The sequence below is a fragment of the Pezoporus occidentalis genome, unplaced genomic scaffold (genome assembly GCF_034315485.1).
Source record: "Pezoporus occidentalis ecotype Australia unplaced genomic scaffold, CSIRO_AGI_Poc_V1 ctg46, whole genome shotgun sequence".
In the NCBI taxonomy this organism is placed as follows: Eukaryota; Metazoa; Chordata; class Aves; order Psittaciformes; family Psittacidae; genus Pezoporus; species Pezoporus occidentalis.
Genome location: NW_026915791.1, coordinates 4,640,370 through 4,652,563, shown reverse-complemented (window position 1 = coordinate 4,652,563; position 12,194 = coordinate 4,640,370). Strand labels below are relative to the sequence as shown.

At 41.3% G+C, this 12,194-nt stretch overlaps 1 protein-coding gene across 1 annotated transcript in view; it reads right to left on the bottom strand.

Annotated features, from left to right (window-relative positions):
- SPTBN5 (spectrin beta, non-erythrocytic 5) overlaps positions 1–8,405 on the bottom strand; it is a 98,139-nt gene extending 89,734 nt beyond the window's left edge. The window contains exons 1-5 of the mRNA XM_062635716.1: positions 7,405–8,405; positions 5,265–5,381; positions 2,602–2,769; positions 1,295–1,414; positions 301–458 (exon numbers count right to left, since the gene is read on the bottom strand). Coding sequence (XP_062491700.1) covers positions 301–458; positions 1,295–1,414; positions 2,602–2,769; positions 5,265–5,375 — 557 coding nt within the window. The 5' untranslated portion in view covers positions 5,376–5,381; positions 7,405–8,405. The remainder of the gene's footprint in view (positions 1–300; positions 459–1,294; positions 1,415–2,601; positions 2,770–5,264; positions 5,382–7,404) is intronic.
- Positions 8,406–12,194: the final 3,789 nt, after the last annotated feature.

The following is a 12,194-nucleotide window of genomic DNA, read 5'->3' as shown; positions in this document are numbered from 1 at the left end:
AGAGCAATGGGAACATGACCAAGGGGCGAAGACCAAATAATGGGCAGCATTGTTCAGATGATACTCCCTTGGAAATTCAATGTTATGCCTAGCTAAAGGAAATACCAATCAGGAGATTTTGGTCCTTCCTTCCTCAGGGAGAATATCCAATTAAGAAAGAAGAGTCTTCAGTGTGAAAGGGCAAAGAGGGGGTTTGACAGTTTCTTGAAAAATACTTGCAATTCATACCCTGAAACAAGTTGTGGTGGAGCTAGAGACAGCAATGAGCAACTCCTTCTGAGCTGATCCATCAGCTCTTACCTGTGAGCATGTATGAGTGCATTGAAGGCCAGCCCATCACTCCAGCTTTTGGAGAAGTCCTTCACATTCACATTGGAATAGCTGGCAGTTTTATGCTGACACCAGAGCAGTAAGGCTTCATTGGCAAATAGAACATCAGCTCTGCCTCCAAATTCTTCCTGTGAAGAGAGCAGGGAAAAGAAAAATCAGTGTGGACAACATATGGAAGTAGCATCAGGGGGTTTACGCTTACGTTCCCAAAGATCACTTTGTATTACTTCTGTCCTATTCACAAATCCGCTTGCAGACTGTATCTGCCATGAAGGTAGAATGACTTAACATGAAAGTAGAAGATTTCTATTGAAGTGAATTGAATGAACTCAGAAATTCTAAGATGAAAAGTAAGTGTTAAATTTTTTTTAATGTTCTTCTTCTGTAAGGCTGGTAGAAATCAAGTGGAAAGCAAAGTTCAGTTTGTTTGTTTCCTTAGCTGTGATCTAGAATTCAGAAACAAAATATAGTGTGTCCAGGTCTAATGTTAGAAATCATTGACTTTCATAATATCTTCATGGGATCTTATCCTCCTTGTACTTAGAGTACATGTGAAATAATTTGAAAAAGAATACTTTTTCTTCAGAGAAAGGATAAAGGAGCAGCTTTCAGTTCAAATCTAGAGAGAACTGCCATCAAAGATATTCTTTCTGGAGTCAAAAGCCAGTAAAAAGAAGCCAGTTCATCAACTCTCTTCTTTGTGAAGAGAGGATTCAAAGGAGAGAGGCTCATTCATAGGTGAATGTCCTACCTATCCCCATATTATTGTTTTCTGTCTCTTTGAGAAAATATAAAATAGATTAAATTGGTTTTAAAAATTGCTGGCTGAGTAACTGGGTAATAATAGAAGATCTGCATGATCAAAAAGGTCAGGAAATGTCATGAAAATACCCTCGCCAGGCTTAGACTCTACAAAGTCTCTAAAACACTCTAATTAAGCAAAAAGACGAAGACACTGTTTTACCTTGTCAAGTTTGATAGACGAAATCTGAAATCGAAGTATAATGATCCAGATAAGTCCCAGGATTAAGGTTCTGTCACCATCCACGATGTTCTCAGGACCAATCACTTTCACTTGTACCTGCTAATAAACCAATACCCATTCAGCATAAAAGTACTCATGTCCAGGTCTCTGAAGATAGCTGGTGTAACGAGCTGTTAATGAAGAGGATGTGCATGCTGTTTTCTTTCTCTATACCTGTGAGCTCCTATGTTCAACCCTAGCTCTCACATGTACCAAAAGAGTTTCAGCAAAAGCAAAGGGATGGTGGTCTGAAAGATTTAAATTTCCTAAAAGGGTTTTGAAAACTGGTAGTTAAGGAGAGGAAGGAAACACAATTCAGTGCTCCTTTCCTCCAGAGGAGTGACAGGGGGGCAAACTCCATCTGACTGGTCTCCAGCCAGCTAGGCAGCATATAGCTTGGGCTCGCTAAACAGTACAACCAACCTACTAAACATCCATGGCTGCCTTCTCCACTATTACATGATCAGGAAGCAGGATTGTAGTTTCTACTATGACAACAAGGGCATATGTCTTCAAGAAGTCTGTGCATTCTGCACTGGCTCCTGTTGTCTGCATGATCCTGTCTCTGGAGGCTGGACTTGCAAGCAATGGTTGTTTGGCCCAGCTGGCAGAGCCTGGATGTGCACGTACCACTGGGCCTTACGCAGTGTATATCCTTAGCAGGCATGGGTTAGCTGGAGCCCTGTGCCGAATTTGCATTTGGTTTTTAGTTAGCAAAAGTCCAGACATTATGTACTTTCCCACATCTACTGCTATGAAACTCCTCAGCTCCTTCGGAATTCATGGCACAGAGTTTTGTGTGATGATTTTCCAAAGAGGGCTAGAATGAATTGTGTGCTCGGAAATGAAAAAAAATTGCATACTGACTTGTAGCTGAAATGAGGATACACAACTACAATAAACAAACCCACTGCAATAACTTGCTGAAACTGTTAGAATTATTTTTTCCCAGGTAGCTTCATCTTTGCCTAATGATGTCTGCTCTCCCCCAGCATGTGGGAAAACACAACTAGAAAGATATAGAGATACAGTACATTTTCATTAAGATGAGACTTGTTTTGGGGGATCATTCGTTGTATATGAGTCATGTTACTCAAATCACAGAGAAATGAAAATCTGATTACTGTTTTTCTTTTAATAAAAACCCTGGCCTGTCTTCAGAGGTTATCTCATTGTGTATTAGAGGTGGATATTATAATTAGTTAGTAACATACGTAGTGTGATCTCTAATATCAATATTAACTTACCTTGGATTTCAGAAATGTGATGGCTTTGCTGTTGTTTTCTAGAAAATGCACTCTCATCTTTCCCCGGTTTGGTCTGGGCAAAGGCTCTCCAGAGAGCAACTCCAGGAGTTGCATAAGAGAGATGCCATCCTTCAGGTCTGTGTAAATGTCTTGTATCTCGATATTTGCCTGTGAAGACCAGTCAGACAGTACAGACTCTGGCTGAATGTTTGCCTAACAGACCCCTCTACTTCTAATACTAAACAACACCTTCTTGCTGTTTCACCGAGTTATGTCAGTGCATGTGTGTGAAAAGTGATGAACCTGAAGTCACAAAAAATGGGTTTCCAGCAGGGCTGACATTATGTGTGAAAGCAGGCATAAGTGAAGGAAAACAAAACCCACAACTGAGCAAATATAGAAAATAAAGTGGAAGATTTTGAAAAGTAAAATAGAAACCAGTATTTTCAAAATCAAACATTTTGGAAATGCTGACATTTTTACTTCAATGCAAATGAATCTTTTAATCTTTTTATTTTGAGCAGTGAGTTCCATTTAAAAATTGAGCTGATAATCCCATTCATAGACTTGTTTTTTACTCAATACACTCAATAAAGTCCATTATGCCCTGCTTGGAGCTGTGCTGCCACCCAAAGCATCCATGTTTTTAGCCAGTCTCAGACTAAGTGAAAGATTACATTCTCTTACAAAAATGTATTTCACTGCTGCCAGTGCTGAAGTCACCCAGTGCTTAGGTGATACAACATGACATAGTGTGTACTCTGACCTAACAAGAACTTGCCTTGGGTGTTTACTTTTGGCCTTATGCCATTAACCATCTAAAGTGTCATTAAAATATATCCAGCAATAATTTACTGTGATTCTGAAATCCCAGTAAATAATCTTTTTGTCTTCAGAAAAAAATAATAATCTGAAAGTAGTAGTTTTTTAATTCAGAAATAGTCACATGTAATGCCAAAAATAATACAAATAATAGACCTGTGCTTTTTCACTCCCGACCAATTATTAATCAGTTTAATAGATCTTTTCTCCAGAGAAAGAAGAAAACAGTGAAAGTGTAAAAGCAACTCAGAGAAACTTTCAGTCTGTACTGTGTGTGGAACAAAAGTTTACAACTTTCTCTGACTGATTATCTCCATGAAAAACAACTCCCTGTTTAGTTGCCAACTCTATTTCTTTTTACATATTAAATAAACTTAAAACTCTGCTTCTGGTAAATTACCATAAAAGAAGTTGTTATATTCTGTGACACCTCTATAAGTGAAGACTAGTTCCATTAAAATTTGTAAAGAGACAGTCTTCATGTCTGCTTTATGCCTCACCCAGCAGTAATTTTAATAGCTTTGTTGCATCAGTCTTCTCATAAAGATACCCATCACAGATTGCTCAACAAATTCAATCCAATTCCATCCTTAGCACTACACTTGAAGTAGTCAACAGTGCAACTGGGAATACTGTAGTGTCCTGCAGTATGACCCAATCACATTAAAGTGTGTGCTGAAAAGCTGAGACTACATTGCTGAGAAGACCTAGATAAGCAGTCAGACTCTGCATCATTTCTTACCGTATATGGGTTGGAACACTCTCGCAGGCTTTTTCCCCTCATGCTTTTATGATACATGAACAAGTACTGTGCAGGAAGTCCAGACTGACATTTTGATCTTTGAACTTGAAGGTGTTTTTAAAATGAGAAGGTAGATGCATTTATCTGTAGCTAAACAAAAATCATTTCCTATACTATAAAAACCTAGCTTTCTGCAGGTAAGAGAATGTGTTTTGTGGTTATTCTCTCACCATAAGAAAAAGAAACCTCAAAGTTTATTGTGCTCTGAGGGAGCCTTTGCACCAATCACCAACTTAAAACATGACACTGAAAAAAAATGCATGTAGCTCTGAAGCATCATATAATAATGATGATCTAGGATGGAACTAAGACTCCTGGTCTTGTCTGTTGTTGCCAAAGTGCATTTTCATTAATATCAGCTACAGGCTCTAAATCGGAACTGGTTTTAGATGATGTAATTCCTTACTGTGACACAGCTACATCATTTTTGCCTCCAGATCAGTGTATCTGCAAATAAGTCTGGAGACTTTTGGAATTTGTTGGAGTTCCCTTGCAAACACAAACTGACTGTACACTAGCTCTGGAGCTTTTTGGAAGTTTGAGACTTACTGAAAACAAATTGGTCTATACTTGCATGGTAGCATGTCTGACTGAAATTGCTATACTTAAGGCAACTTTTCAGAGTCATTGAGCAGCAACTCAGGCAGGACTGATCAGGCAAAGCAGGAAGTCTTAAATTTCAGCTGGGCAACTAGGAATTCAGCATTGTTTGGGGAAGTGCAGACATTCGCAGATGCTTTACTTGTAGGAAATAGAAAATAAAGAGCTTCCTCTGAGATGATCAGCAAGATACAGTGGACATCACAATATGACAGGGTTATATACATCTGCAAAGTGAACCCTGGTTTCAGGGAAGACTGGAAACATGGACAACTGAGACAGATGTAAGGTAAAAGTTGCAGGCTGGAGCATTCTGATTAGTCGGTCTTCCTTGCTGGCATACATGTGTAATGACAACAATAAAGAAAAGTACGTAAAAAATCACATAAGAAAAGGATACAGTGGGTGAGATAATGCCCAGATTGAAGGAGCTACCTACATTATTCCTGAAGAAGATGTTGTTCATCCAGTTGGTGAAGGTTTTCTTTTGCATGGACATACGCTGCTCCTGCAGCTTTTTGATGTGGTCTTTTTCATATTCAGTACCCATGGTCACCTAGGAAGCCAGAAACTCTGGTGAGGTGCTCAGAGCTAGAGATCTGCCTGGCCAGCTACAAAAAACAGTAACATTCCCAGTGTATGTAGGGAGCCCAGCCCCAACAGGTACAAGATTCAATTCCACACCCAGTATAATACCTTAATTTCCTTTTGATTGTACTTTGTACTTTAATTTCACGCAACTTCAGTTTTAACGTACTTGAGTTCTCCCTTTTGAAATGCATCTCTAATTTCAGGATGAAAATGTAGCATGTATCTGTGCAGCTTTATTTCTTTCAGTCTCCCTCCAATCACTTGCTCGCATGAGCAGCCCCATGATCTGAAAGCCATCAATAGCTTCCTTCAATGCGCTTGCAGCACAAGACAGAGAACTGATCTTAGACCCTGTCAGAAAGAGGGGTCTGCAAATCACTTCCAATGCAATGCTCGAAAAGGTGTTATGTTCTTTGAGGAATGATTGAGATGCTGCTCTTGGCTTTCAGACCACAGCATTTCCAACAGAAACCAAATAGCTGCTGAGAAAGGAAATGGAACCAACTTAGTTCTTTCCTCTCATGTAAGGATGGTGACACATAATCGCATGGACAAGCTCCCAGACCAGGAGTCAAGAAGCTTCCCTAGGCTGCCATACACTTGTCTGCCTCATCCATATGAATGAAAAGTCAGGCTTGTAATTCACTACAGCACCCAACTGAACATTCAGGAATATTAGATAGGAGGAGTCTTCCCTTTAGAGCCCGTGACACAATACACTAGATTTCAGCTCAACCAAACAGCTCTTTTGGAGTCATTTCACGTATGATGCAAACCTGTAACAGCAGTGACCAAGCTGTTATGAAGGCAAGAGAGTAATTAAAAAAAAATCAGTGTAAAATTCATAGCTACAGACATCCCTAGCGACCAGGTATCATCTGCTTGGACTACTGCTATAGCTGTAAGTGTCACCTGGATATCAGCGTAGCTGAGAAACCAAGAAACCTGTAAAAGAGGGAGAGGAGAGAGGTGTCTGCTGCTGTCAACCCACTGTGAAGAGAGAAGGGAATGAAAAGTGAAAACCTTTGACAAACTGCAGAGGTGTGGAGCACCGGCTTCCTAAATATTGTGTGCCTGCTTGTGAGGGCCCAGTTCTGAGCTCTGTGTTCTCCTCATTCATAAAACATGAAATACTGAAAAAAAACCCATTATCTATCCTAGCGTGAGAAGACAGCAATAGGCAACTAGCAACAGCAGTCACTGCAAATGGGAAGTTGCCTGCTTGATAGTTCACTGTGATCTAATAAATATGAAAAATGTTGCCATTTTACAAGATTAAAAGCTGTGGGAAGTGCAGAAGCAACGATGTTTTTACTGCGTTTTCTACTTTTTTTTTTTGCCCCAGATGTTTCTTAACCCCCAGTACTTGATTTCGGCAAACTAGGCACAGCACTGAAGCCTGACAATTCAGCAGCAACACAGGGAAGAATCACGAACACAGATGAAAGCCTTAAGAAAAGAAGAATTTAACAAAGTTTGAAATAAAACACAAAGAAGATCCTCATAATATTCTCTTATCTTTTGGGCTAGTTCAGCACTGCCTACTTGCTCCATCTGGAGTGCAGATATTCAAAGAATAGCCTTTCCCTGCCAGAGGGGCGATATTAACTCCCTCCCATGTAGTAAGACCATATAGTTAACCCATACCACAATGCCATTTCTGAATTTGCCATATAGTTCTCAGAATGTCTGCGGGCTCCTTTTTTTTGAAAGGGTTGTTGTTCAGCATTGCAGCCATCCTGGGCAATGACCAAACCGATTTCATTCAGGTGCAAAGGAAGATTATTTGTTGAGCTACACACCACAGCTGGCCTGTTGTATTAAGTTAGAAATGCTCCCTGCGTTGGTAGATGAGTACCCAAAGACAGGTCTGTAATAGATTACCTGCATTTGCAGGATGTAAAGGCAGTGCTAAGAGCCAGAGCTGGTTATAATGATGCATTACCAGAAAAAGAACAAAAAACATAAAAAAAAAAAAATGGACTTACTCAGGTTTGGAGGAACTCCTTTCTGCATTCAGCAGTTGGTCGCTGTGGAGAATGACTTTCAGGTGTAGATCCACTCCTATTCCTACCTTCAGCTTCTCTTTTCATGCAAAGTGACCTTTGAATTCAGACACAGAGACCAAGTATTTATGATCTACCTATGAACTTCTCATCTAGTCTAAAGGAAGTAACCCATCAGAACACCATGAGTAAAGGTTGTAACAGGCCTTGTCCAATCCTTACATTCAAAAATAATGTATGAATGGCACCAAAATTGCTACAAAGCAGTGAAAATAGTCATCCTCCATGGTGATGCTTTGATAAAGAGCATCTTCCACAATTGCACTGAAGGCTCTGACTGATCACAGGCTGCTTTTCTAAAGGAATTCTTACCTGGGAAATTGAACTCGAGAGTGGCATCTGAAAATGAAAGAAGGAAAGCACAGCAGAGGGTACAAAGATCAGGGCAATTGCCAAGTGGTTAAACTGGGATACAGCAAATGAGAAGGGGAAATAGTGAAGCATCAGGAATTTTCCAGTCACTGTTTTGAAGAAGCTGATGTACACAGATACCTGCTGCTGGCAGGAAAAAATGGGATCAATCTGGCAGTGTCAGCTGATTCCAAAGTTTACCATTGATGGATTTCTCATTAACAACAAAAGAGAAAATAATTCTGGTAACTTACACAGCAGGGAGTCCTTTCTGTCACTTACAAGGTCGCGTAAGCACAGAACTTACTGACCTGGCATTGTTGCCAGGAGCCAGAGGGCTGCTGCTGGGAAACACCACTAGAAAACAGGCAGGCATCTAAAATCAGAAGCTGTAAATGAAGATGTCCAGCTTGGAGATGAGGGAATAGCAGTATTTTGCCTTCTGGCACGTGTAGTTTAGTTAGCATACAAAGTGATGGGAGAAAACACAGCAGAAGAAATGAATCAGTCCCCCAAAACTCAGTAGAGATGAAACTTTATGAACTAAATCTGTATCTTCATAATAAGATAAAAGAGATTTCTCATAAAAAAGAAATGTCATACATAGTGTCACATAAGACAGCTATAAAGAAAAAGCGGAATACAGGTATTACTCAAGATATTCCCTTCAAATTTCTGGACTTGGGTTCACCAAACAACTGATACAATGTGATCCTTAATGATCATTAAATGTGATCAGGATGACAGGAGGAGGAAAGTGATATGAATTCAGTAACTACCTACATATCTTCTGTAAGCTCATTTGCCTAGTTATAATTCCACTCTTCTCTTTTCTGTCTTGATTTTTGTTATACCTACCTTCTTCTGAAGGCAGGGTTATAGGCTGTTGTCTTAAATATGGTATAGGTTGGCTAGGTTGTGTGTGTTAAGAAAATGCCCTCACTCTTATCAAATAGAAGGCAGAGGACCAGTGGGTGAATTGGCCCTGGGTGCAGGAAGCATTTCTCCCTACTGCAAGTTAATTATTTTCTAAACAATTAAATGTGTGAAACACTGGCTTTGCTTTTATGACAATACAAGGCAAAGATCTGGTATTTCTGGTATTCACTAACTGCTGAATATCAATCTCCATTTGTAGTATCTATCGACAGTTCAAAGTTAAAATGGCATTTATGTGACACTGATAAAGGCATTTCCTCAGTTATTTATATCCCAATAAGGTAAGAGGAAGGACACGACAATATTTGTGTGCAGCTTCCTGGAGGGGCAAGGGAAAAATCACCCCTCCTGGCTAATTATGGCCCCTCTCTTGCTGCCTTCACAGGGAAGGGGAGCCTGCCACTGGCCTCAGGAAGAAGGGCCCCAAAAGCACCCTCCATTTGCCCTGTTTTCAGTCTAAAGTGGTTTTTCACAATGGCAGCAGCATTTTCTTGTTTCTTAAGAGGAAGGACCCTGATGTGGGATTTCCCTCTGCAAAGCAGCAGCCACGCAAGACGTGATAGGTTTTTTCAGCACCCTTTCCTATCTGCCCACAATCTTGTCAAGAGGGAAACAGAGACTGGAAGTCAAACAAACCTGACACCCAAGCAGCCTGGTTTGCAGCCCTAAAGCTGCTCTGCTCCTAAGCGCTTCCCCCATTGCTCTGCTACTCCTGGAAACCATGTAAAACAAAGAGGGATGCGGCACTTCATAGCTGTTTGAAATTCTATTTGTTGTTGTTGGTTTTTTTTTTAAGTATAGTGCTCTTCCTCCCACAACTCGTATGTGAATTCCTGCTATCTAAGATGGGAAGAAATGTTTAATCCCCCTGTTACAAAGAGCATTAAAGTGACAGTCACTAGCAGAGGGCTGGTAGAGGGTTGCAGATGCAAGTTTGCTGACCTGAGCGACAGCCAATCTCCATGAGCTGTCCCAGGACAGCAGATCCCTGGTCCTATGGAGCTATAGAGTTCTCCCTGGCCCTGGGCTTCCCCCATCAGTGCACTTGCCCACTGGGATCAGGAGTCTCCCTGAAGGGAATACGTTGCTACAGGAGGGTGCAGATGCCTTCATGTTTGAAAGCATCCTTACATAAGGCCATTCAGAGCTGACACTCCTGTAACTGAATGACTCCCTCATTGCACCAAGCTAATACATCTATGCTCTGACCTGCCACTGAGCAAAGCCAGCCCTGATTTAAAAGCCATATGGCCATACTCTTGCCTGCTCTTGCAGAGGACTGAGTTTATTCACAAGGCTCAGGTGGAAGGTTTGGCTCAGCCCATCACCCTCCATTGCATAAGCTTTGCATACACACACTCCTCCTGAAGGTATGTGAAAATCCTGTCTGATCTCTGCTAGGGGGAAGGTTCCCCAAATCTCAAAGAAAACAAGTATGTTAAGTGCAAACACATGGATGACAGCTCAGCCCTGTACCTCCCTCTGTGTCTCCAGCCATGTTGCTTCCACATGTAAGAGTCTCAGAATAACATCTGGGCCTTGACTCTGTGGAGCAGGAAGGCAGCCCCTGCTCTGGACCATGGTCTTCAGCCTACATTGTGCCAAGTAAGCTGCCTGGGGCCAACAGCCTGGGTCCCACAAGCAGCCCTCCTCCCTTCCACCCTCCCCAGCTGCAGGAAACATCTCATACTCAGTCTCATCAAGGCACTGTGGATACACGTGAGATGAACCGTGATCCCAGAAGAGTTCCTGAACACATCTTGAATTACAGTGAATCTTAGACCTAGTCGTGGCACAGAGGAGCTATGGTTTGGATACTGAGAACACCAGAGAGCAGCAGGCAGTAATTATTGCAAGAAGCTGTTTGCTCATTTAGGATACTAAGGCTGAAGAAAAGTTGGGGAGTTAGTCAAAAGCAGCTTAGGAGAGGCATGGACACCTCCAGCTGTCAGCCTGCACCGATTCCCTGCTTCCACAGGCCTCTCAGCTGAACTTTGTCCCTAAATAGCCAAATCCTTCTCTCAGTTTCTCTTCCCTAGGGGCTCCAGCTCACCACCCTCAAGTAACCCCTCTGTGTCCCCCACATACCTGCCTTCCCAGCGCTGATATCACCCAGCTGTGGGCAGAGGGGTCCCCAGCGGATGGAGCCCCAGCTCTTCTTAAGGCTGAGCTCTGCCTGGAAGATCTAAACCGGCATCCCAGGATGCTGGGTTGTTATAAACCTCAGCCTCCCCATGCTCTAGCCTAAACTAGAAGTTGCTTTTCTCTTTGAATAGTTGGCTAGCGGCAACATGACATCAACAGGGAGCAGAATTCAAGCAGAACAGACGAATTACATCATCCAAAGGAACTGGAGCCCCTCACTGCATTTGAAAAAGAGGATGGCTTAAAACAAAATCAGATGGATTTATTTTTCCTGGCACGAAAAAACTCAGTCATCTTTTTGAAACAGAAAATATACATTTGGTTGTTTAGTCATGAATTAAAGACATTTTCTCCTCAGAGCTGTTTATATTAGCTTGAAATTTTCCTTCTGTTTCTGAACCTCAAATAGTTAACATAAGAGCTTCAAAGTCTTTGCAGGATCAACACATGGAACACAGGACTTTAATTCTCTTTCCATTTCATCCATAGATAAAGGGTTTCAAGTGACAGAATAGCCTTAGTATTTTGAACATCAAACTGAAAATTGGCCTCAGAAATCACTGTGTTGGCAATGCCAGATTTAACCAGTGTATTTTTATCATCTGGCTCTGATATTTTAATTTTTATTCACTGCTACTAAGGAAGACCACTGCATGAAGGCAAAACTTGTCCTTTACAGCTGCATTTTAGGACGTTGCTTATATATGGGAGTGATAAAGCATTTAGCTTTATTTATGGCTGAAACAGAATTGTGAGACTTACATGCAGATTGGCATCCAGCACCGTTTATGCCAGAGGACTGCACCCTACCCACAAGGGTAGTGTATGATGTGGTGTACTCTCAGGTTTAGGTCCCCCACTGTCCCGGTCAGTAGATTACCAGCTACACTCACAGCTCTCTCCCAGCCCGGCTATCACAGTTTCACTGTGATGGCCACCCAGTCGTGTGGAATGATTGAAAGTAGTTGGCAAAAGACATAGCATTATACAAACAGTTAACGTTAGGGGTGAGAACTTCAGCAGACAAGAGATGAAACAGGGCAGTGCAAAATGAAGAAAAATTGCAGTTACTCTTCACTGTAGCCTAAAATTGCCAAGCAGTGAACTTACTGGTTATAGTACATTGTCCTCTAATGGCTTATTTTCAGACTAGACAAGAAATGAATGCATTTTGAGAAAAAATACAGAATGATCTGAAATCACTAAGCAGGTGTTTAAAAAATGTTTTAAAAATGACAGTCATACATAGAAATCTTACAGTGCATCTGAAATACAGC